This window comes from Vipera ursinii (assembly GCF_947247035.1).
Source record: "Vipera ursinii genome assembly, chromosome: 13".
Classification (NCBI taxonomy): Eukaryota; Metazoa; Chordata; class Lepidosauria; order Squamata; family Viperidae; genus Vipera; species Vipera ursinii.
In genome coordinates, this window is record NC_139526.1 from 2849186 (window position 1) to 2875604 (window position 26419).

Below are 26419 nucleotides of genomic sequence, written 5' to 3' on the forward strand. Positions count from 1 at the left end.
CTTTTTGCCCATTTCAGATTTGGGACACTGCTGGCCAGGAGAGATTCCGCAGTGTCACCCACGCTTACTACCGGGATGCCCACGGTAAGAACCTCTATGATGTTTTGAGAAGTCAGTTCCTTGTGGAAGAAGGTTGCCATCTTGAATACGCTGTAAAAGCCCTCCCTGTGGTCTTCCCTTCCAAGTTTTATATTGAAAATTGAGCTTTGGAAGACGATAAGAAATGTATTTCACACGCTTACTTGCTTGTGAAAATGATGCTGCTTGTTCATTTTCCCAGGTTAGGAACATTATCAGTTCTTGGTTGCGCCAGCCAGTCAGAGCTTGTTAAAAGAGAAAGAGTAAGAAATGATATAAACAAGCAAGTTTGTACGTGAGGGAAGATGAAGTAATTGGAAATTGAGGGTGATAGATTCAAACATTTTTGTACCAAGAACTGAGAAATAGCCAAGTGAGATAATCACTGTCTGAAATTACTGTTCCCAAAGTGGAATGAGCATTAAAATGGCTCTCTAGTTCTTCCCAAGCTTTTAGTCCCCTTGTTTGTTTCAATAACAGCATAATATTTTGTTGATTCCCTTCATGAATAATCACCATGTAATGGGAGGAGATTTGTCCACCAAGGGATGTTATGAACTATACTGTTGGTCCAGAAGGGTCACCCTTAATGGCATAGACAACTGCAACTCCCTAGAGAAGGAAATGAGATCCTCTCTCCCCCCACCCCCAGTATTCTATCCAGAGAACCCAGTGGACATTAAGAACCAGGATAGAGTCAACATGCAAGATGAGTTCCTGGGGTGGTAAATATCCACGAAACTGTTGAGGAAGAACAGAGGGCGAGTATCAGTAGCATTAAACATGGGACAAATCTTTATTTCCTGTTTCAGCCTAACCGAAGGCCATCAACAGACAGTAGTCACAACAGTGACAGCTCATATTTGGGTAAACCTTTTGGTGTAAATAAAGATTTGTCCCATGTTTGGGGCCTAGCAAGGTAATCTAAATAGTTAACAAGCATTTAACACATATCTCCCTTGCTTCTCAGCTAACAAAGTTAGATAGAGCTTGTGGCCTAGAGGTAAAAACAACTGCCTAATGTGCAATCAGCCCAGGATATATATATATATATATATATATATATATATATATATATATATATATATATATATATATATATATATATATATATATATACACATACACATACATACTATATATACTCTTGGTACATGGAATGACAGAACCATAAGCCCAGATAATCTTCTCAGAACTGAAATGTCAAGGCTGAAGTTTGACATTCTTGGCAGTTGCAGAGCTGAAATAGACTGGAATGAGTCAATTCACATCTGAAGACCATCTAATTCTCTAGTGATCCTGAATCATAGAAGATATGTATTTAATTTAATTTAATTTAATTTAGAGGCTGCCTGACCATGATTCTGGATACCTTCCAACTTGAAAAGAATAATAAATAAAAGATCATGCTCATCTGGAGAAAAGATCAGTGCCAAAGAAAAAAACAACCACCCTTCCCCAAAGTATGGGTCTCCCCAAGTCAGGGTTTCAAGGATTTACAGAACCTCATCAGGGTGAGAGCTGTATGGATTTCTGGGCAAAGGCTGTTCCAGAGGCAAGCAAGCATCCAACAGAGAAGGAACAATATCTAGATCCCAAAAAATGACATTGTTGAACAAAGGGATCTGGAGCATACCCACACTGTCTCATCTTACAGGATGATTATTGGCTTTAAGTGGTCCCTCAAATAACCAGACCCTCTTTTAGGAAAGGCTTGCTAGGTGATAACCAGCACCTTGCATTGCACCTGGAGGCCAAATGGCAACCACTACAGCATGTAGAGCAGTAGTGGTTGCACCGCTGGATCCACTGTAGGGCCTCCCAGCCTGGGAGCAGATGCAGCTGTTGCAACAGAAGGACCCATGCAAAAATCTCTCCTTGCAGAGTTGCCACTTGCTCTTTCAGCAGATTCTGGAGTCCAGGAAATCTTCCAGATAGCACCCCAGTCTCAAATAGGGAATTGTGACCCCCTCCAAGACCAAAGATGAAAAGTCCCCAATTCCATGGGGCTCAAATATACACAGACCCTTGTCAGGATTGAACCTGAGTCTGTTTCTCCTCATTCAGACCCAAAGAGTCTTACAGATACTGGGTTAGTACATTAATAGCTTCACCTGTACTACCCAGGGTTGAGATGTGCAGTTGGGGATCATCTGCATACAAGAGTCCAAATTCACAGATGACCTGACCCAGTCATTTCATGGAAAAGTTAAACAGAAGATGCAAGAACATTTGAACTCTGAGGCATCCAACAAATGAAAGTTTACAGGCATAACCTCTTTCCCTCATTAATACGGAATGGAACCATCACCAAAGGGCTACGTCTGGACTGGCCCCACTGCCAAACCCCAAGGCCAGTCCAGAGAGATACCAAGATTGATGACATCATAAGTCACTGAGAGATTAAGGAATGTAAGGATGGATACACCAATCGGTCGACTCTGTAAACTTACCCCAGACTAAGAAACTAACACCATATAATGTAAAATTACTTTTATTTGAACAGCTGTAGCAACAGGTTCTTGAAATGTTTGAATGGGCTTCCTCCTTCCTCAATTTATCGTCATGTGAATTAGGGAGGAGTCTGTCTCAGATTTTTATTCACATTTGGAAGAGGTTCTAGCCGTGCTTGCCTGATCATTGTTTTGTAGTGACTCTTCTTGTTTCTTCTAAGGCTAACAAAGGCTCTGTCCTCTACACCAGGGGTCCCGAAACCCCTGGTCCGTGGACCTACACCGGTCCACAGCATTCCAGCAACTGCTCCACACAAACAAGCAAAGCCCCATCCACGGGATTCAGGCAGCATGCAAAACCACACACACTTCGGTCCATGGAAAACCCTTTCTCCATGGAACCAGCCACTGCTCTACACACACCATTCAAGCTCATTAATAAAAGGTTATCAAAATCAGTGGTTGGGTATAACACAAGAAATTATAAAATTATCTCACTTTGAATCCAAGCCAAGTGTTATTATGGTGGTCCACAGCTACGCTTCAAGCACCGATGCAGAGGAAGCAGAATAATTCTAGAATGACTTTCAATACCTTCTTAACTCCACCCAAGGAAAGATGCCACAGGCAACTGGAACACTAAAGTTGGAAGTAAAATAACATCTGGAATAACAGGAAAAATTGGACTTTGAGAATGAGACTAATAGAAGACAGACTACTAGACTTCAGCCAAGAACATTCAGGGTTAAGGTACTTTACACATAGACATCACTGAATGGAGCGCGCCAAAAACAACTTGACTCTGTCCTCTGAAGCAACTCTTTTTGCCAGCAGAAACAAACTCAGACACTGTGTCTCAGGTCACAGCCTCCTTCTTGTAAAATTACAACTTGAACTAAAACACACACATAAAATTATCAGGCCAACAAGCTACAACCTCAGCAGTATTCTGAATGTTTATGCAGTAAAAGGAAAGAATAGATTTAATGGATTGTTTTGATAGAGTACCTAACAAAATCTAGGCTGAAACGAATGATACCATTAAAGATGAATCAAGCAAAAATATCCTGAAATGTAGAAGGTCAAAGGGCTGCTTGTTTACACCTTGAAAAGATGCATGATAAAAGAATGCAAAGATTTATTGGAGAAAGAAGATAGAAAGAAGACATGGTAGAAATATATGGAACTGCACACAGACAAAAATCCCCAAATCCGTGATATGTATGAAGATTTGACCATTGGACGTGAGCCAGATACTCTGAAAGTAAAATTCAGTGGCCCTTAGAAAATATTGCTAATGACAAAGCCACCAGAGTTGATGAAATACCAGAGTAACTGTTTAAAATCTTACAAAGTGATGCAGTTAAAGTGCTTCATACAATTTATAACCAGGTATAAAACACAACAAGGGCCAATAACCAAGAAACAGGAAAAGATCCTTTTATTTCCAATACCAAAACAGGCAGAATTCCAAACAACCAAAAAATGTATTTGGAGATAGTCCTTGTTTACCAACTGGTCTTGCTTGGTGACTGTTTGAAGTTGCAACTGTTTTTTTAAAAAAACAACTTTGTGATCACCCCTCACACTTATGATCATTGCAGCATCCTGCAATCACTTGATCATCTTTGGGTGCTACACAACCAGCTTCTGACAAGCAGAGTTACTGGAGATTATAGAAGCAAAATCACAAATGTGATGTGTTGCTTAATGATCATAGTGATTTGCTTAACAACTGAAGGGGAAGTGATACTGTAAGCCATCATAGTCACGTGATTTTCCACTTAGCGACTGCAGAACCATGGTGGCACAGTGGTGAGAATTCAGGATTGCAGGCTGACTCTGCCCATTGCCAGCAGTTTGATCCTGACCGGCTCAAGCTTGGCTCAGCCTTCCATCCTTCCCAGGTCAGTAAAATGAGGACCCAGATTTTTGGGGGCAAAATGCTGACTTAGAGAGGGCTGCAAAGCACTGTGAACCAGTATAGAAGTCTAGGTGCTATTGCTATTAGCAACAGAGTGGCTGGTCCCAATTGTGGTTGCTAAGCAAGCACTACCTGTATCACACATGCTAAGCGGAGAAAACTCAAGGTTTTATGTCCAGTCTTCAACAGAACTGGCAATACACAAGCTGGATTCAGAAAGGCCACCCCAGATCACATTATAAAATGTGGTGGATAAGTTTAAAAAATCAGAGGGTTCCAAAATGAAATGTGTTTTTGCCTGCTCTTAAACCCTGGGTGCCCAGGGCTATCTCATCTGCCTCCTGAAAGATCTACTACACGGTGCAAAGCTATTACAGAAGCAGTTCTGCTTCGGATATTGTGAAACCTCCTCCCAGAAGGTAGCGAAGAAAACCGGCCATGGAGAAGATGTGTAGCATCCCAGGCAATACTGCAGACCCTGGTTAAGCAGCGCTTACATGCCGTGTCCTGGAGAGGAGGAAGTGAAACTCCAATCATCTTTTCTGCCGTCCTCACCACTCTCGGCACCGCCTTCCTGTCCGAAGCAGTAATATTTTCAAAACCAACTCTTAACATGGAATACGGAGCAACTAAAACTGGAAAAAGGTGAGGCCCAAGATTGTTTGCTGGCACTTTATTTACTTAAATCACATGCAGCAATTCTGAATCAGAAGAAGCAGAAATTGGGATTAAACCGCTGGGAAAACTTCAACAGGCTCAGAGATGCTGACGACGTTACCTGGATGGCTGGAAGCGAGGGAGACCTCAGCTCTCTTCTTAAGGATGAAAGGGAGAGCGCCAAAGCCGGCCTGTTGCTCAGCATTTAAAAAGCCCTCAGCTTCTCTCAACAGGCAATGCCAGCTCGATGCAAATGGACACAGAGAAAGTCGAACAAGCGGCAGACTTTGTCTTCCTGGGGTGAAAACGTCACCGGGGTGGTGACTGGAAGAAGGAGAGGTCTTTTACTTGGGAGAAAGGCTATGGCAACTCTGGGCAAATGCTAAAGTACAGAAGCCTCAGATTGCAACAGAAGTGGGGATTGTCCAGGCCAAGGTTTTCCCGGCTGTAACACCTGGCTGTGAAAGCCGGAGTATCAGAAAAGCCGACCAGGGGAGAAAGAAGCCATTGGGCTGTGGTGATGGAGAAAATGGCTGAGAGCACCTTGGACGGTCAGAGGGCCAAATCACCTCAGGCTGGATGAAGTCAAAAGAGGCTCTCACCAGAGGCCTGAAGGATGAAACTGAAGCTGAAATACTTTGGATGAACAATGCAAAGACGAGATCCATTGGAGAAGACCTTGATTTTCGGAAGTATGGAAGTGGTTGGTAGAAGATGACTGGATATTGTTACGGATGACAGGAGCAGAAGCTTACGAGAACTCTGAGAAACAGTTACAGATGGACAGTCCTGGTGAAAAGATGCTCACTGAATCACAAAGATTAGGAAGTGTCCAAATGAGTAAACCACAATTTTAGTGGGAATCAATTAAAAGTCATTATGCGTTCAGAGAAGAGCAACTAAGATGATCAAAGGCCTTTTATAAAACATACGAAGAACAGCTGCAGGGCTTGGGTTTGGCTAGTCTAAAGAAAAGAAGAAATAGGGTGACATAACAGCAGTGTTCCAGTTTCTGAGGGGCTGCCACCAAGAAGAGGGGGTCAGGCTGTTCACCGGAGCACCAGAGGGCAGGAGAAGAGACAGTGGCTGGAAACTGATCAAAGAGAGAAGCAACCTAGAATTAAGGATGTTAAGGACTTTGTTGTGCAGAGGTCTCCTTGTGCTACCAAAGAGTTGCACAGACAAGGAAGGGTACTGAGAGCAGTAAAAGTCACACAAGAATACACTGAGTTATAAAAAACAAAAAGTAGTTTACTTTAAGGTGGTGTAAGAACAAAAATGCACAGTCAAAAAATAAACAGTCCAGGTCATAAACAATAGCAACAGTCCAAGGAGTAATCCAAACTACAAAGTCTTCTTACCAGTCCAGAGGTCAATACACAGTTTAGGTTACAACAGTAGTAAACCAACAGCAGAGCAAAAACAGTAACAGTAGAGATCAGTGAAATCAGAGAGAGAGAAGCTACATTCCTAGCTTCCTCTTATGGCCATGAGAACACTTACACACCCATTGGCCAATTAACATCTTAAAGCCATAGCATTATGGTTAATATATTTTCAGCCCAACATTGTAGGCTAACACCATATGCCTAACAAAGGAGAAACTTCCTAACAATTAACCAGTGGAACAGCTTGCCTTCAGAAATCATGGGCTGGAGGTTTTTAAGAAGAGGCTAGACAATCACTTATCTGAAATGGTATAGGTTCTCCTGCTTGAGCAGTGGGCTGGACTAGAAGACCTCCAAGGTCCCTTCAAGATTCTATTCTATTCTATTCTATTCTATTCTATTCTATTCTATTCTATTCTATTCTATTCTATTCTATTCTATTCTATTCTATTCTATTCTATTCTATTCTATTCTATTCTATTCACTGGAGAACTTTTTAGGATGGTCCTTTGAGCAAAACACCCATGAAAATTGTGACTGCAGTTGCTGGACAAAACAGTTCCTAGTTTAGTCACAATTTTATCTTACATCGCTATTGTTTTTGGTTTTATGTTTGTAATCCTAATAATTTTACTTTATACAAATTCTGTGTATGTTTCTCTTTTTAGTTCTTTCTACTTGCGAGCATTATCTTGCTCAGTGGAAAGGGATGATGAAAAACTGAATCCAGAATTCTAATTATCACCTGTAGTTGGCCACAGAGTGTGTTATACTTGCCCTGTTTAATAGCTTTGGAGTGAAAGGAAGGAACATTTCCTCCCTCCGCGTATCACAGGCTTTTCAGATGCGACATAGCCTCTTTAGGTGATGTGACAAAGCCCCTTCAAAGGGGCTCTGCCTCTCCCATCAAGAGAGGCGGTATAAAAGCTCTTCAATGGGGTTTTGAAGCCAGGCTCCGCATTCACGATGTGAATTTCTTAGTGAAGACCTCTGTGGTTTTTCCAGATCACATCAGCAACTTCTTTCAAAAAAAGCGCTCTATTTTCAAATTCTACTTAGAAGAGGGACAATCCTGGGGAATAACTTAAGCCTCCTTTCCTAGTAAGGGAAATGTACACTGGCTGCTCATACAGAAGAAATATGGACAGCCAGTGGCTACTTTTTTGTTTTACATTTTTGCACCCGTTAAAAGAGTCAGTCAAGGTACTTCTGCAAAAGAGAGAGAAATGAGCACCATCCGGCAATCCTTCAGTGCCCTCAATGAAACATCCCAGCCTTCAGGGTTGTGTTTTTTTAATTATAACAGTGCCATGCGGGGACATCTGTAGCAATGGCCGCTGGCTTCAAACTTGATGACCAATCCCTTTCTATCTGCGTGCAATGTGGGTGAAAGGCTTGGAGAGGCTGGTTCTGTCACCCATTTGGAAGCCAAAGACAATCGCTAAGGACCCCCAAGATCCATGATGTCTTTAAAAATTGGCCCATCCTCTGAAGAGGCAGCATCTAGGTTTGAGGAACCCAGGGACAGTGGCAAAAGAAAAATGTAGGTGTGGGGTGCCTTTTGTGGTGAGTTTCAACTATCTAATCTAGTGAAAAGAAAGACTAGGGGAGATATGATAGCAGTGTTTCCAGCACTTTGTGAGGGTCTGTCACAAAGATGAAGGGGTCAACCTATTTTCCAAAGCACCAGAAGGCAAGAGAAGAAACAATGGATGGAAACTAATCAAGGAGAGAAGCAACCTAGAATTAAGGAGAAATTTCTTAACAGTGAGAACAATTAACCAGTGGAACGGCTTGCCACCAGACGTTTTGGGTGCTCCATCACTGGAGGCTTTCAAGAAGAGACTGGACAGCCATTTGTCTGAAATGATATAGACTCTCTTGCTTGAGCAGAGGGTTGGACTAGATGTCCTCCAAGGTTACTTCCAACTCTGTTATTCTATGTTCTAGCTCAGGAGTGTCCAACTTTGGGAACTTTTAAGACTTGTGGATTTCAACTCCCAGAATTCCCCAGCATAGTTGACTTAAAGTTCCCAAGGTTGGACACCCCTGAGCTAAACCATGGTTCCCAGTCAGGGTTCAAAGAATTAAAGGATGCCAACCAAATTTGCTTCTTGGCAGCTTTTATTAGATTTTGAAAAATGGAACCGTGCAATCTGAGTGAGTAGCCCTGAGCAGCTTCTTGAGTGGTGAGAGAGCTTGTTAAGTGAGAATGATTAAAAGGATAATGAGAAAACTGTGAAAGAGGGAGAGAGTTGCTTCTGGGAATCTCATTTATTTCCCGGAGAACAAGAAGCGCCTGAGGGAGGGAGGGGGGGGAATTTTGTGGAATGGAAAGAATGGCCATTTCCAGTCAAACCACTATCGGATTGCAGGCAGTCCTCGAGTTGCGACTGTAATGGGGTCTGACCATTACGGTAGAAAGTTGGGATAGTCATAAAGTAGTTTGGTTACGTGACCAGCCCAACTTTATGATCTTTTTTGTGGCAGTTGTTAAGGGAACACGGTAGTCACTAAGCAAACCAGTGGTTCACTACAGAGCCTGTTTTCAGCAAAACCATCCTAAAAAACATAATTGCAGTCTGGTTGCTGAGCAACCGAAGTACAGTCACGGGACTATGATGGGGGAGGGGGAACCTGGATCATAGGTAGCTCCCAGGTAGGCCTGTTGGAACTTCAAACCCTGGCTAAGTAACTGGTCGTAAGTCAAGAACTATGTACCAGTGAATACAGGTAGTCCCTGGCTTACAAAAGTTCACTTAGAGACCCTTAGAAATTACAATGAAAAAAGGGGATTATGACCATTTTTCACACTTAACGACCATTGCAGTATCCGCACGTCATGTGATCAAAACTCCAGACGCTTGGCAACATAAATAGGAATGAGTTGCCGAGCGTCTGAATTTTGATTGCATAACCGTGAGGATTTTTACAACGGTCGTAAATGTGAACAATGTTTATGAGTCACTTTTTCCAGTGGTGTTGTAACTTCGGTCACTAAACAAACGGTTGCAAGTCTAGGACTGCCTGTATTCTCTCTGTGTGATGGGAAAAAGTCTTTAAAAATCCTCTCTTACAGTTTTAACCATGCTGAGCCCCGATTCTGGACCTGCTAAAAATGGGCTTAGAAGATTCATTCAACTCACACAATCACTGTGCCATTTTCAGGTCTGGAGTTTGCACTTGCGAACGTAGGTTTGCAGTTTCAGTGCAGCTGAATTTTTGAGTGTTGGGGGAAGTTTTTGCAGAACCTGGTTTTTTCCAGTTGGGTAGGGAATGTGCTGCGGAGGGTAGGCTGTGCTTCTCTGGGATTCCCAGACTTGCATCCCTAACCTGTCTGGGAGATTAATTTCTTAATTCTTGCGGCATGATCAGCAACTGTCACTTTTTGTAATTAAAGTTGAGATTGTATCTTCACCACCATGATTGGTTCAATTGCGGGGGGGGAAACCCTCTGGAGAAACATGGTTTAATGCTTGAATGGAATTCTAATTGAATGGAATTCAAAATGCTTTATGTCGTCTTGATGTCTTAGCAGATGGGACTGCGTGCCAAACGAGCACTTTGTTCTTTTGTTCTGGACACTGGGGGCTTCTCGTGACATGAACAGACCCTGATTTGAGGCTGGGCATATTTTAATTGCTGGATTTAATTTCTCATATATTTACTTTGGTACAGGAATTAAAACAAATGTTGGAAAAAGTCTGGGATTTTGCTACATAATGAAAATTAAATGGGTCTGCGGTGAATAGACATACATTTTTGATGTTCTGCAAAGCCCCCAAAGGATTTAACATGCATTTGGATGAAGTTGGTCTGCTTAGTAGCACACTCTGGTCCCAGCTGTGGTTTGCCTGATGTGGCTTGCTGACATCTGAGCCCCAAGAGGTGCTTCTTTCCAGGGGACCTCTACTGACTTCCGTTAGTATGGTTTGTTTGACATGCAATGAAGGGGGCGCATTTTTTAGTTCTCATTCTGGCTTCCAATTCTGGATTTATTGTGGTCTCCCATGCAGAGGTGCTAACCAGCCAGGGGTGTTGGGAAGGTATGGTCAAATAAGTCAGTATTATTGTGATCAGAGTTCTGCCTTTTTATATTTTATTGTGGTTTGCTTTCAAGATCAGTTACAGTTGATTAGATCTTGCTCCTTTCTGGGCCACAGTCAGTAGCTGTTGATGAAGGAACTGGGTGTGTCTAGTCCAGTGGGGGAAAAAAGAACTGGGGGCGGGCATGATAGCGTTCCAGTATTTGAGAGACTGCCACAAGGAGGACGGGGTCAACATACATTTGGAGGGAGAGGAGGGAGATTGGAGATACATTTGTCCTGAATGGTATGGGGTCTCCTGCTTGAGCAGGGGGTTAGAATAAAAGAGAGCTGGAAGGGACCTCGGAGGTCTTCTAGTCCAGTCCCCTGCTCAAGCAGGAGGGCCTAAGCCATTTCAGACAAGAGGCTGCCTGGACTGTTCTTAAAAACCTCCACTGATTTCTGGTGGGAAGCTGTTCCACTGGTTAACTGTCCTCAGTGTTAGGAAGTTTCTCCTTAATTCCAGGTTGCTTCTCTCTTTGGTCAGTTTCCAACCATTGTTTCTCATCCTTCTCTCTGGTGCTTTGAAAAACAGGTCGATCCCCTCCTCTTTCTGTCAGCCCCTCAAATACTGGAATACTGCTATCATGTCGCCCCTGTTTCTTCTTTTCTTTAGACTAGCCAGACCCAAGTCCTGCAGCCGTTCTTCATATGTTTTAGTCTCCAGGCCTTGGATTGTTTTAGTTGCTCTTCTCTGAATTTTTTTCCAAACTCTCAACATCTTTTTTATGATTATGGTGACCAAAACTGGCTGCAGTATTCCAGGTGTGGTCTTACTAGGGTTTTATAGAGCGGTATTAAAGGCAGTGCCAAAGAATGTTCAAACTATCGCACCATTGCACTCATTTCTCATGCTAGTAAAGTCATGCTTAAAATCGTACAAGCTAGACTCCAGCAGTATGTGGATCGAGAACTACCAGAAGTACAGGCAGGATTTCGAAGAGGCAGAGGAACTAGAGATCAAATAGCCAACATACGCTGGATCATGGAGAAAGCTAGAGAGTTCCAGAAAAACATCTACTTCTGCTTCATTGACTATGCTAAAGCCTTTGATTGTGTGGATCATAACAAACTGTGGCAAGTTCTTAAAGAGATGGGAGTACCAGAACATCTTATTTGTCTCTTGAGAAACCTATATGCGGGCCAAGAAGCAACAGTGAGAACTGGACACGGAACCACTGATTGGTTCAAAATTGGGAAAGGAGTCTGGCAAGGCTGTATACTGTCGCCTTGCCTATTTAACTTATATGCAGAGCACATCATGAGAAAGGCAGGGCTAGATGAATCAAAAGTTGGAATTAAGATTGCTGGAAGAAATATCAACAACCTAAGATACGCAGATGATACCACTCTAATGGCAGAAAGTGAAGAGGAACTGAAGAGTCTCTTGTTGCGAGTGAAGGAGAGTGCAAAAGTTGGGTTGAAACTAAACATTAAGAAAACCAAGATCATGGCATCCGGCCCTCTCAATTCCTGGCAAATAGATGGGGAAGAAATGGAGGTAGTGACAGATTTTATTTTCCTGGGCTCCAAGATCACTGCAGATGGGGACTGCAGCCAAGAAATTAAAAGACGCTTGCTCCTGGGGAGGAAAGCCATGGCAAATCTAGACAGCACACTAAAAAGCAGAGACATCACCCTGTCAACAAAAATGCATATAGTCAAGGCTATGGTTTTCCCAGTAGCAATGTATGGCTGTGAAAGTTGGACCATAAGAAAGGCTGAGCGCCAAAGAATTGAGGCCTTTGAACTATGGTGCTGGAGAAGACTCCTGCAAGTCCCTTGGACTGCAAGGCCATCAAACCGGTCAGTCCTAGAGGAGATCAACCCTGACTGCTCTTTAGAAGGCCAGATCCTGAAGCTAAAACTCAAATACTTTGGCCACCTAATGAGGAGGAAGGACTCACTGGAGAAGAGCCTAATGCTGGGAAAGATTGAGGGCAATAGAAGAAGGGGACGACAGAGAATGAGGTGGCTGGATGGAGTCACTGAAGCAGTAGGCGTGAGCTTAAATGGAGCCCAGAAGATGGCAGAGGACAGGAAAGCCTGGAGGAACATTGTCCATAGGGTCGCGATGGGTCGGACACGACTTCGCAACTAACAACAACAACAATTAATACTTCATGTGATCTTGATTCTATGCCTCTCTTTATACTGTACAACCCAGGATTGTATTAGCTTTTTTGGCTGCTGCTGCACACTGCTGGCTCATAGTCAAGTGATTGTCCACTAAGACTCCAAGGTCCTTCTCACAGTTGCTGTTTTTGAGCCGGGTCTTGTCTAATCTATACTTAAACTTTTGGTTTTTGCTGCCTTAATGAAAAACTTTGCTTTTCTCCACATTAAAATTTGTTGAATAGGGCCCATTGTTCAAGTCTGTCAAGATCTTTTTGGATCTTGAGCTTGTCTTCTGGGGTGTTGGCTATTCCTGCCAGCTTAGTATCATCTGCAAATTTGATGAGATCCCCTTCTATTCCCTCATCTAAGTCATTGATGAAGATGTTGAAGAGTCCTGGGCCTAAGGCGGAGCCTTGTGGTACCTCACTGCTTACTTCTCTCCATGTGGATGTAGTGCCATTGAGGACTACTCGCTGAATATGGTTTGTCAGCCAGCTACAGATCCATCTGATGGTGTTGTTGTCTATCCCACCTATTTGTAGTTTACCAAGCAGTGGGTTGTGGTCTACTTTATCAAATGCCTTACTGATGTCTAGGTATACTATGTCCACAGCGTTTCGCTGGTCTATTAATTTAGTCACTTTGTCAAAGAATAAAATAAGATTGGTTTGGCATGATCTGTTTTTAACAAATCCAGGCTGGCTACTGCTTATAACTTTGTTTGCTTCTAGTTGTTCACAGATCTGTTTTTTGATTATCTTTTCCAGGATCTTCCCAGGTATTCAAAACTTACAGGAACTAATGCCAAGTCTGTAAGATTGTTTCTGTTCAGAGGTCTTTATATGAAATAATAAATTTCTAGCTGAGTGCACTACCTGCTTATTTTGAAAATGTTAATAACATATTTTAATTATATTAATACCTTGATTTGATATTAATAGTTTGGCAGTGTTCCCTGCTCTTTCTGCTCCACCTGGGAACGGTGGAGGGTGTGGCCTCTCCTAAGTGGGAGGAGCCAAAATGTTTAGGTTAGTTTAACTTTTAGGGTTTGAATGGGCACCCTAAGCTTGGCTCCTTAAGCCCCTCCAAAACTGGTCAGAGTTTATCAGGGATGCCTTTTCTGAGTTTTTGAAATCCTCTCATTAACCACCACCACCCCCGAAACCAGGTAAGTATTTTCAGCCACTGCAATTCATGCTTCGGAAGGTGTTCTGAAATACTGGAAGTCACTAAAGTAAAAGGGATGGAGCATAGAATTCTCCACACGAATGAGAAGAGAGGGCATTTTGGATGTCTTTTGTGTAAAAGTAACCAAAGCGTAAAGGCAGTGCAAAAGTGCTCTAACTGAACAAGTTATGTAGATTTCTGTGATGTTATTTCCTAGATACAACACATACGTGGCTGACATGGCTGAACTGCACAGCCTTTAGCTCTGAACTTTTTTTTCCTTCTTTCTTCAGCTTTGCTGCTCCTCTACGATGTCACAAACCGAGCATCCTTTGACAACATCCAGGTAAGTCTTGAGGACTCCAGACAGTTGATATTATTCAAAGATGAAGATGCCATGCAAAATGAGTCCTGCAGCAGAGCAGGCAAAGGTTGTTTGGCAATTCTCTTCTTCTGAATGAAGGCGAGTATCTGTGTCCCAGGATAACGTTGCAGAATCCCATCTGAGATTTAGTCTTCTGGGCTTTTGGTCTCGTGCTGAAGCCCATCCTCAGGGAACTTCTCTCTAGCAGAGTGTGTGCTTTGTGCTATTCTGTGTGTGGGATTTATATGGTGCCTTTTGTTTTTGGCTTTTCAGATGTTGATTGGGGTGTTGATGGCCAACTATTAAGTCATTGGCTGTTGCTTTCTTGTGCTGCCAAGTCCTCGGCTCCTGAGTACCTGATAAGCTGGTGGTCAATCAGCACTCCTGTTGACTGTCAAGGCGCCCGCTTCCCAGGCTTCAATCATTTCCCTGGCTATTTTTGTACCGCCTGGGCCAACAGTCTTAGTAGCTGTGAAATTGAATGTATGTCCTTGTTCATTGCAATGTGAGGCTACCAATGAGTTTGGGTCTCCTCGTCTGACCACTCACTTGTGTTCTTGCAATCTGGTGGTTTGCTTCCTCCACATCTGTCCTACATAGTCACTGGGGCAATTCTTGCAGCAGATTCTGTAGATTACATTGGAAGTATCTTCCACCTCCAAGCAATATTTACAGTCCATAAGTTGTCCTCGTATGGTAGCCTCTAGGTGGTGTGCGATGCCCACTTGCAGATCTCAGAAGCTGCGTTCTACAGCTTCCTAAATGTTTTGGGTGTATGGCAGGGTGTGCCCTGTGGTTGGTCTTGTACCATGTTCCTTCCTTTTTCTCCCCTGTAATCTGAAAGCTCGGAAGACCAAATCTCTGGTTCTGACGACCAGCCCAGATTGGATCCTGCAACTTCTCTTTTTCCCAATGATGGGCTTGCTGGTTCTCATACTCTCTTCCTTCAAAGATGAAAGAAAGGAGGAGCTGGAGCATGCCAGGAGCAAAATCGAAACCGTTCCACCCTCTCTTGTGCATTTTGGGATCACCATTTCTTCTGATGTGAATGTTTAAAAAATTGGTGGGGGGGGGGACCTCTTATGGGATGAAGTTTCTGGAACCAGCTCAACTAGTGGCTTTCTCTGGGTGGATCCTTCTCTTCTGGTTTCTCCTGACCTAAAACAAGCTGGACATCAAAGATTGTGGGGCAGAGAGAAGCCCAAGGCCACCACTGTTTGTGTCCAACCTCAGTCAACTCTGTGGAGGTTCCTAGTGAAGCTCCATTCCTGTTGGCATGCTGCTACTGCTGGACAAGCTGACCCCTAAAGTTCATGTGCGGATGCATAAAAGGGCTTCTGCACAACTTAGAACATAGAATAATAACAGAGTTGGAAGGAACCTTGGAGATCTTCTAGTCCAACCCCCTGCTTCAACAGGAGACCCTAGCATTTCAGACAAATGGCTGTCCAGTCTCTTTTTTGAAAGCCTCCAGTGATGGAGCACCTACAGCTTCTGAAGGCCAGCTATTCCATTGGTTGACTGCTCTCACGTTAGGAAATTTCTGCTTAGTTCTAGGTTACTTCTCTCCTTGGTTAGTTTCCATCCATTGTTTCTTGTCTTGCATTTTGGTGCTTTGGAAAATAGTTTGCCCCACACACACACCCCTCCCAGAGCTTTTGCTGTATTTTCAATCCCTTTTCTCACTGCCTGGAGGAATTTGCAGGGTTCTCCCACACTTCTTGTTAGTGGCCAATTTCTTTAAGGTGGATTTCAGTTGCCCAAATGTGACATTTCTGGGAGAGCGAACCAACTTTGTTCTGCAGAATTTGACCAGTGGAAGAGATTTCATAAGCCAGAGTCTCCTGGAGACAAAATTGAGGGTTTTCAGGTGCAGTAAATTGTTTCCAGCACTTGGAACTGGAACTTTTGTATCTCCAGATGTGTCTTCATCTGGAACATGACTTGGGCTTGCAGGTTACAAAAGCAGAGCATTTTGCAGTCAAGAAAGAAGAGTCCCAGTGAAGGAACCATAATTCAGTGAAAATCTGGAAAAGCTTTTGGCCAATTGGAACCACTGTGATGGATCTACCTGTCTTTTTATAAATACCAATTCACAGAGAGCCTGGAGGAAGACCGAAAGGTGCAGAATTAGTGGACTTACAGGAATAAGAAAGGAATGAGATGTGCTAGAATTACAGTTGCATGTTAAAAGCCAGAACAGTGAATGTGGATGGTAAAAAAATCTCTGGGAAGAAATAAATGGCTGGCTGTTGTTTAGCCAAGGTGGGATACTTAGTTTTCACCCTGCAATTTATTTATTTATTTATTTATTTATTATATTTTTATACCGCCCTTCTCCCGAAGGACTCAGGGCGGTGTACAGGGCAATAAATATAAAAACAAAATACAAAAGTTAAAAAACGATTAAATATTATGCCCAAGTTTAAAACAGTAATTAATTAAAACATATTAAAACCCCAACCCTAACCCATCAGACCAGGTCAGATTGCTCAAATTCCCCACCACCACCATCTTTTTTCCAGAGCAATCTTGTGGGACCATCCAGGGCCCCATGAGCTCTGGACACATGGCCTCTGAATACATTTTTATAATATCTTTATTACCTGTCCAATCATTCTACCAAATTTTGGTGGCAAAATTGCTAACGCTCTGTGATAGTATTAGCCCTAAATTAGGCCTAACAAGTAAATAAACAGCTAGCTGTGAAAAACCCAAACCCTGGCCTCGACTACTTGTGTAATAGACTTTCCCTACATCAGAGTTTCTCAGTCTTGTCAATTTTATGTGGGGTTTCAAGTCCCATCATTCCCCCACCAGCATGGGAGTTGGAGTCCACACATCGTAAAGTTGCCAAGATTGAGAAATACTGGTTTTGCCTGTTGAAAGAGAGTTGGGTCCTGGAGTACAGAGGAAAGTAGAAATGTTTATTGTTCTCTGACAGAACTGGCATGCTGGCTGGGGAATTCTGGGAGTTGAAGTCCACCTGTCTTAAGTAGACAAGGTTGAGAAACACTGTCCTACTTCCTCTGCCTTTCTGCTTCCCCAGACGCTGCGTTCCCCTTAACCGAGGCCCATCCATCTGGAATGCTTGTTCTTTTTGGGGAATTAAAATACTGTATTTGAAAAGGACTGGATCAATGAGTGATCCAGGGCTGGGACTTTCCTTCAGCTTGTGATTGGAAAGTGCAAAGGGTGGTTCCAGGAACTGTGGCTCCTCCTTGTTCTCAAAGGCTGTCTTGCTTTGCTGTTCCACACTGAGCTGCAATGGCAGCAGGTATCCAGGTTTCTGCGAGTCCTGGGCATCCCTGGGACAATTGCTCTCTTGGTGCTTGAGAGCAGAGAGAGACCAGGTGGCCCAGCACTTCCATCAGCCTTAGCAAACCTGGGGGAACCACCGGAAGGGACCACCCTTGCCTGTCCCTCCAGCGAAAGGTCATGAGATGGGTTGCGTCACCAGAGCTGATCTTTGTCTTCAGAAGTGCAAGTGATGGAGCTCTATCTCAAAGAGGGGGAAATAGGGACACACCTGTTGGTTAAAAAATAACTCCACACATCCCAGGAGTCAGCCAGGGCTTGAGAGTTGGATCCAGACATAACTACTGAGATCTGGGTCTGACGTGCCAGTTGTCATATAGGCTAGAGGTTGGGGTACCTGGAAAAGGCAGGGGCTCCTTTTCATTCTGCCTCTCTGCATCCCCTCTCCTGGCTTGCATTTGACCCAACAACCAGCCCCAGCTCTGACCCATGGTGGGCCTGCCTTGGGGCAGCAGCTCCACAGAGAAGCCACTTGTCCAGGGCCCAGGTAGACTTTTGTGATGTCTACCGAGATGATTCTCGTGCCCAGAGTCCATTGGAGTTGGGTGGCTGATAAATTCAAATAAACAAACGGAACTCTCTCAGCACTTAAATGGCCTGGCTGTGGTTTTCACCGAGAAGAGTGCTCTTATGCTGTGAGTTGCCTGAACCACTTCTCCCAAATGGGACTTGCAGGAGGCTTTATGGCCTTCTTCTTCTTCTTGAACGTGGGGCTCAGCCCGTTTCCTCCCTCTGCCTCTTAGCGCTCCGTAATATGCCGCCCTTCTGCTGACCTTGTTCTCTGTCCTTTGGCATTGCCTGGCATCTCTGTCCATGCAAAGTTAGATGTTTATCGAGTGGGCTGATAATTGCAGTGCTCTCTCCTCTGCAAATAGCAAATAAAGAATTAGACATCTGCCGAATTAAATTCTTTCCGCTGCTGGTGAACACAAATTCACAACCTCCAGCCCAGCGGAGTTCATTCTCTCGCGTTGGGATGCCTTTGTTTCCACCTGCCATCCCCTGTGCCATGTCCAAGGGGGCCTGGGTTGCTTGTTTATGTAATCCCCGAGAGCTGCTCTTCTCTTCTGGGGTGTCTCTCTTTGGGAGTCTCAACCTTTTGTGCTGCTTCAGGAGGGAAGAACTGGAGCTGCTTTGAACATGTGCAATGGAAGAAGATCCTGGCCTCGGATGCTGAGGCTGGAGGGGGCCCATTGTCCAAAGTGAATGGCTGGTTTTATCTTATTTATTCTGTTATGGTTAGAGTTCAGCCATTGGGAGGGAGGTGCAGGGCTTGTTTTACACATAGACTCGGCTCTGGGGGGCAAAATTTAGCCAATCTTCCCATTCTCTGCTTGAACCAATTCTCAGTGTTTGCTATTTATTTTTAAATTAAGTCAGGCACAGAGGGATCCAGCTGAGGGATCTGCCTTAGTGATTTCTAAGCAGGAAAGAAGGCAGAACCAAAAACTGGATCAGGTTTGTAGCTGGAGGAGGTCTGTAGATTTCCTGTTTGGTATTTTGGCACTCAAAGAGAAATGCATCCTCTTTGGCCACAGAACTTCACCTGCTTAAAATGCACCAACCTTTGAGATGTGTGTACTTCAGCTCCCAGAATTCCCAGCCAACATGGCTATTGCTAAGACTTTCAGCAGTTGAAGGCCACACATCTCAACATTGCCCAGGTTGGGAAGTGCTGTTTTGAGACAATGATGCAGCACAAAATTACCTGGCATGAATGGAATAATTTGCTACAATTCCCCAGAAACTTTCTTGGCCAGGGAATTTACAAGCAGGGCTGCAGTGAATTCGGGCACATAGCCCAGCTGAGCAATCAAATGGTTGAAACTGTGTGTGTGTGTATGTGTTTTCAAGTCCCGGGGGAATTACTCCTAAATGTAAGCCTGCGTTTGTTCCTCTTGTTCAGCTGTGCGTGGACACCATTGGCATCCTTATCAGCCTCTGCAAATTTCAGGCAGTAATTGTGCCCCAAACATCCCTTGGTGTCGTTTTCAGTACTCAAGGCAGACGGATTCATAGGCATGGCTCTGCTGCAAAGTGGCATTTAACCCAAGCTTCACCTCTGCCCAGCTTTGGAAGAGGCTGCTGTTGTCTGCCTCCTGCAGCACAGACTCAGGAGTCGATGCCATTTCAGTTTCCCTAAGACTTGGAGCCTTCTCCAGCCCCCTTTCCCAATGGCCCTCCCTGGCCTCTTCAGCCGTAATCTGCAAGCCATGGTTAGCAGAAGCCTTCAGGAAACCTGCAGTGCAAGAGGGAAGCAGGGGTGAGTTTGTGTGAGAGAGGTCTTAGGACTGCAATCACTTGTACGCTGAACACGAGACAGCTGGGTGCTGCAGCTTCGGGAAGGGGCCGGTGCCATTGGAGGCTGAATCAATAGCAACTTAATTTCCAGTGCATCAGACATTTCTGTTTTATTCTGCACACTCAACCTCATCTGGAATGCGGTTTACCAGTTTGAGGAATGGAGAAGTGGACAACGGCAGTTCTCAGAAGATTGGGAAAAAGTCCTGCAGACTGGAACAGAGAAAGAAGGTTGGGGAGATTTAATAATAATAATAAAGTTGGAAGGTACCTTGGAGGTCATCTAATCCAACCCCCTGCTCAGGCAGGAAACCCTATACCATTTCAGACAAATGGCTGTCCAGTCTCTTCTTAAAAACTTCCAGTGTTGGAGCATTCACCACCTCTGGAGGCAGGTTGTTCCACTGGTTAGTTGTTCTAACTGTCAGGAAGTTTCTCCTTAGTTCTAGGTTGCTTCTCTCCTTGACTAGTTTCCATCTGTTGCTTCTTGTCCTGCTTTCAGGTGCTTTGGAGAATAGCTTGACTCCTTCTTCTTTGTGGCAGCCCCTGAGATATTGGAAGACTGCTATCATGTTCCCCCTGGTCCTTCTCTTCTTTAAACTAGACCTACCCAATTCCAGCAACTGTTCCTTATATGTTTTAGCCTTCGGTCCCCTAATCATCTTTGTTGCTCTTCTCTGTACTCTTTCTAGAGTCTCAGCATCTTTTTTACATTGTGGTGACCAAAACTGGATGCAGTTTTATAGCATTTGTAGCATTTCAGATTCCTACAGAGGTACACATAGAACGAGTCTGAGGGTTGAATGAGGGAAATGGGAATATCTGATTGGACCTTTCTTCTTCCCTCTGCATGAACCTCCCTCTCCCCCACTTTGTTTTACAAGGAGGAGAGCAGGATGGTGGTTAAGGAGCTGGGGGTACAGGATGGAGGGAGGCTGTTTCTGGCCATTCTGATTTCATGCTAATAAGCCAATTTAATAATAGTTACATTTTATGTAAAAACAAAATCTAAAGAAGTATTAGTAAACTCTGTTTGGCTTGGGACATCCTCTTCAAATAGAAAAACAACAATTTGTTTAACAGTGGTTTGTTGAAGAAGTCATGGTTGGCTAGCACCAAACAACAGACTTACCAAAGTGAAGCAAAACTATGCAATGGTGTAGCGCAGAGTCAGGAGCATTTGGGCTTGGGGCACCAAGTTGGCACAGTGCCATGGTGCCTGCCTTGCAAGGTAATCTCTTGGCTTTTTGGTAATGCATTAAAGATCTGGTTGTGCCTTGGGCAATTGGGCCAGGTTTTATTTATTTATTAAATGTATGTGCTGCCCGAATCACCAAGTGTCAGACACGACTAGATGGTTAACCTCATCATATGCTGCCCATCTTGCAGTCACGCAATTCTCTTAGGAGTATTAAGGGAGCCCTGTTGCTTGCTTGGATTTGTTGTTTTTTCGCAGAGTGCAAGATAGAATTGTTCTTTTGGACCTCTGGCAAATGATGTATTGACTGCTAGTTGTTTTAAAGCTTTTTTAATTAATCGAGTTCTGTTGTTCTCTGGTTTTAATTTCTTGCTTGCTCCCCAGACTCACTCAGTAGCGTAATGGGCAGCTATGGAAATTGTTTACAGCAAATGAATCAATTTATTTTAGAGGGGAAAAAAGCTTATATACCAAGACATTTTTCCTAACACTACAACAGAGAGCTGCTCCGATACTCAGCAGCCATCCTCTGAGCAATTGATGGCCAATGTCCTCTTGAGATTGTGGTACCCAGAATTGAATGCAGTATTCCAGGTGGCCCTTGATGAAGGCAGAAAAAATTCAGACAGTATCTTCCTGTGACGTGTGCTCTTACGCTGATCTTATTACATCCCAAAGTAGCACACAGTTTTCCTTTTTAACAGCTGCGTCACAGTCTTGGCCAGTGCTCAACGTGTGATCTTCTTAGAACGGGGGTCTCCAAATTAGGCGACTTTAAGACTTGGGGACTTCAACTTCCAGAATTCCTCAGTCAGCATGTTAGTTATCCCTCCTTTGAGACTGTTAATAAATTTCCTGGGGTATTTTGTCCAATGTGCACATGTTATATCTTCATCAGATATATTAGCTTAATACAAACTATCCCAAGAAACCTGGAAGCTTTGTGTGACAGAAGACTCAAAGCATGATGGCAAGCTGAAGATGGGAAGGAGAGGTTCCATCCCATGGCCCCTTCGCTCTGTCCATTCCTCAGAGTCTTGGGATGGCCTGTTCATGAAGCTGAGAGCCAGCAAGACCCCATTGTTGGCTGCAGAGAAACAGAGTCGACTGTCATATGTAGGCCTTTTTATCTGCCTAGAGAAATTACTGTGGTAATTATTACAGCTGTTTACATTCCACCTGATGCCAATGTCAGCACGGCACTTTCCAAGCTGTATGACGTCATCTCCAGGCAGCAGCAAACTCACCCAGAAGGTGCTCTTGTCGTGGCTGGGGAATTCAATCAAGCTTGTCTGGACAGTTCTCCCCAAGTTTGTACAGTATATGCAATTTTCCACCAGAGGGAAGAACACTTTAGACCACGTGTACTCTAATCTGAAACAGGCATACAGAGCATTCCCTCTCCCCCACCTGGGTACATCCGACCATCTTTCACTCCTGTTGTGCCCAAAGTATGTTCCTCTCAGGAAAAGGACTCAGGCAGTCATGAAAAGGGTCAAAACCTGGCCAGTGGGTGCTCTCAGCCAGTTGCAGGACTGCTTTGAAACTACTGACTGGAGTGTATTCGAAGATCAAGACCTGAATGCATACACGGATGCCGTACTCTCTTATATTAAAACATGCACTGATAGTGTGACAACAGAAAAGTGCATTAGATGTTATGTATTAATGTTATGTATTAATGTTATAGTTATGTATTACATGAAAAGAGTTATGAGGTCTGGAACATGCGGTCTGGAACACGCGGCAGCTTTTGACAGCTGTCAAAAGCTGCCGAGGGCTAATGCGCAGATGCGACGACTTGACAGCTCTCAGCTGTCAGAGCGCAGGTAAACAGCGCAGGCGTGGCTAACAGTGACAGCTCCGGCTGTCAAAGCCAGCCGCCGCTGATTGGTCCTCACTGGCCGCGGGAAACCGGTGCGGTTCGGATTGGTCGCCAGCGTGCCAGCTGGAGTATAAAAGTAGGCGCTGTAAGTCTGTCGGCGCCCAGTTCCTCACCATTAAAGGTTGTTAACTTGAGCCAGCTGTCTTGCGTGATCTTTACTGAAACACTTCATTAGAGTTTACGGGAACTGCAAACCCTGGATAACTGCAGAAGTACAAGCACTCCTGAGAGCCCGGGATTCTGCCTTTAAGGCAGGGGACAGGGACACATACAGAGAGGCCAGGGCAAATCTCAGAAGAGGCATTAGGATGGCGAAACAGCAATATAAACACAAGGTGGAGAACCAACTAGCAGACAACAATCCGAAGCAAGTGTGGCAGGGACTGCAGCACTTAACCAACCACAAGGGCAGTACGAGGAACACGGATAATACCAATGCCTCGTTGGCAGAGGAGCTGAATATCTTCTTTGCTCACTACAAGGTAAAAAGACCAGACTCCGTAGCCTCTGCTGGCCGGCCTTCTGATTTTCAGCAACTCACCTATCTGAAGACCAAGTGAGAACTGGTTTGAAGGCTGTGCATCCCAGCAAAGCCGCAGGCCCAGATGGGGTGCTGGGGATAGTGGTTAGGAATTGTGCCGACCAATTAGCAGGGGTCCTGACAAGGATCTTTAACATCTCTTTGCAAACTGCATGTGTACCATCATGCTTGAAAGCAGCTACCATTGTCCCAGTCCCAAAGAATACTGCAGTAGCCTGAATGACTACAGACCTGTTGCATTAACGTCTGTAATCATGAAATGCTTCGAAAGACTGGTTCTCCAACATCTCAGGACATGCCTCCCACTGGATTTCGACAAACATCAATTTGCCTATAGGGGGAACAGGTCGACAGACAATGCCATAGCTACTGCTCTATACTCTGTAGCAAGCCATCTTGAGAAACCTGGAAGCTATGTCAGGATGCTTTTTGTTGGTTACAGCATGGCTTTCAACACCATTTTGCTGAGCACTCTCATTGAGAAGCTGACTGACTTGAAATTTTCCCCCTCTACCTGCGATTGGATTCAAGACTTTCTTAGGGATCGGGTACAAACAGTGAGGGTCAGGTCTGTTTTATCCACCCACCTGAAGCTTTGCACCGGCTCGCCACAGGGCTGCGTGCTTAGCCCCTACCTGTACTCTTTATACACTTATGATTGTGTATCATCTGACCCATCCACTGCGATAATCAAGTTCGCAGATGATACAACTGTGGTGGGTCTTATTACAGGTGGGGATGAGACAGCATATAGGGCGGAGGTACAAAAACTATCCATATGGTGTAGTAACAACAACTTGCACCTAAACATCGGCAAGACGAAAGAGATGGTGTTAGACTTCCGGAGAAAAAAGGAGGAACCTGCCCCACTTTACATGGGGGGGGGCTGTGTGGAGAGAGTTTCCTCCTTTAAATTTCTGGGAGTCTACCTCTGTGAAGTTCTTACCTGGAAAGTTAACACAACCCAGGTGGCCAGAAAGGCCCAACAGAGACTCCACTTCCTCAGGATCTTGTGAAAGAACAGGGTAGAACAACGGCTAATGACCCTCTTTTACTGGTCTACTATAGAGAGCGTCCTCTCGTACTGTATTGTGGTTTGGTATGCTGGTCTGACAGCCGCGGATAGGAAAGCATTACAGAGGGTGGTGAGAACAGCACAAGACATTGTGGGCTGTCCCCTGACACCGCTGGATGACATCGCCAGGGCTCTTTGCCTTGGAAGAGTGAGGAAAATTGTCAGGGATGACTCACACCCTGGATGGTATCTCTTTACTCTCCTACCATCGGGTAGGAGATACAGGAGTATAGCCAGCAATACCAACAGGCTGAAGAACAGCTTCTATCCATGGGCTGTCAGGCTCTTGAACGGGACGTAATTTTATAAACTTTATGCATGATTGACTTGCGAGGCCGATGTGTTGTGCAATTAGCTCACATGGTGTAATAAGATGGAGGGTTTGTTGTCACTGTGAGTTGGGGGAGGGGGCGCGAAGGGAGGCTCAGCCAATCTCAGTGTATACATGGTTGTACTTTGACAATAAAGGTTCATTCATTCATTCATTAAAGATGTCTTCATATTTATATTGTGTGGTTTTGGCCACTTCCTAGAATCATAAGGCTGGAAGGGATCTTGGAGGTCTTTTAATCCAACCCCCTGTCCAAGAAAAGAGTCCTTATTCCATCCTGGACAAATGGTTGTGATGGAGTGCACAAAACCTTGGGAGGCAAGCTGCTCCATTGATGGTTCTCACTGTCAGGAAATTTCTCCTTAGTTCCAGATAGGATCTCTCTTTAACAAGCTTCTTGTCCTGCCCTCAGGTGCTATGGAGAATAAATCGATGCCCTCTTTCCTGTGACAGCCCTTCAGGTATTGGAAGACAACTATCATGCCTCCCCTAAGCCTTCTGTTTGTTAAACCTGACATACCTACTTCCCTCAGCACTTTGCGGTATGGCTTAGCCTCCAGCCCCTTAATCATCTTTATTGCTTTTCTCTCCGCTCTTTCTAGAGCCTCAATATCTTTTTTTTGTATTGTGGTGACCAGAATTGGATACAATACAATACAGATAGTCCTATTAAATTTACCAGTCTGAGGCAATCTGACTTATTAACAAACTAATTAAGGAGTTTACTCGATTCTGGTACTTGATCTTTCATATTATTCTTCACTCCCAAACTGTCTGTAATAAACCTTTAAGTCTTGATAGATTCTGGTTCCACAGCAATTTCCTAGATTCCGCAGTCCTGCACAACTTTGCCTTCCCTACACAGGTGGTAGAGGTTGGAGCCAGTTTTTAAATACTTCCAAAAAAAATTAACCCTTCAGCTCACCCTTTGTAACTTCAAGAACCTCCACCGCTCGATGTGGTTTCTTCTATGGTATTGGAGATGAATTGGCATATATATTATATATTCAAGATGGACAGTAGTTAATATTTTATTGTTATGTATATGTAGGGGTGTGGGTCTATACATATGTTGTATATAGTATGTTTTAGGTATGTGTCATGTATGTTTCACTTTTGAGAGCAGGAAACTAAATTTCATTTTTGATATGTGCCGTTGTGCCCACAGTAAAAAAATGACAATAAAGATTACCTTACCTTACCTTACCTTACCTTACCTTACCTTACCTTACCTTACCTTACCGGCTAACTATTCTTATTGATGCTGATTTGGTGGGAATAAAAGTGGTATGAATCTCGCCCCCTCCTTAGATTGTGTGTTTTGATTTTGGAAACTTGGGTAGCAACTCATTCATCTATTCTACAGTTTTCACATGCTGGCATCTCAAGCCTGGAATGGCTACCATTTCTAAGCATTACTTAGCTTTCAAGGAACTTCAGGCAGAGCAACAGTTCCCTAAGAACCTCTGGATCTTGACAAGATTTCCTGCAAACAAGTTAACTTCCCTCATTGCCCTTGTTGCTGGATGGTTTATT

At 44.0% G+C, this 26419-nt stretch overlaps 1 protein-coding gene across 1 annotated transcript in view; it reads left to right on the forward strand.

Annotated features, from left to right (window-relative positions):
- The window catches only part of RAB26 (RAB26, member RAS oncogene family), a gene marked incomplete at its 5' end in the record, with an annotated part of 188401 nt that overhangs the window by 133998 nt on the left and 27984 nt on the right, over positions 1-26419 (forward strand). The window contains 2 exons of the mRNA XM_083372464.1: positions 18-84; positions 14164-14216. Coding sequence (XP_083228590.1) covers positions 18-84; positions 14164-14216 — 120 coding nt within the window. The remainder of the gene's footprint in view (positions 1-17; positions 85-14163; positions 14217-26419) is intronic.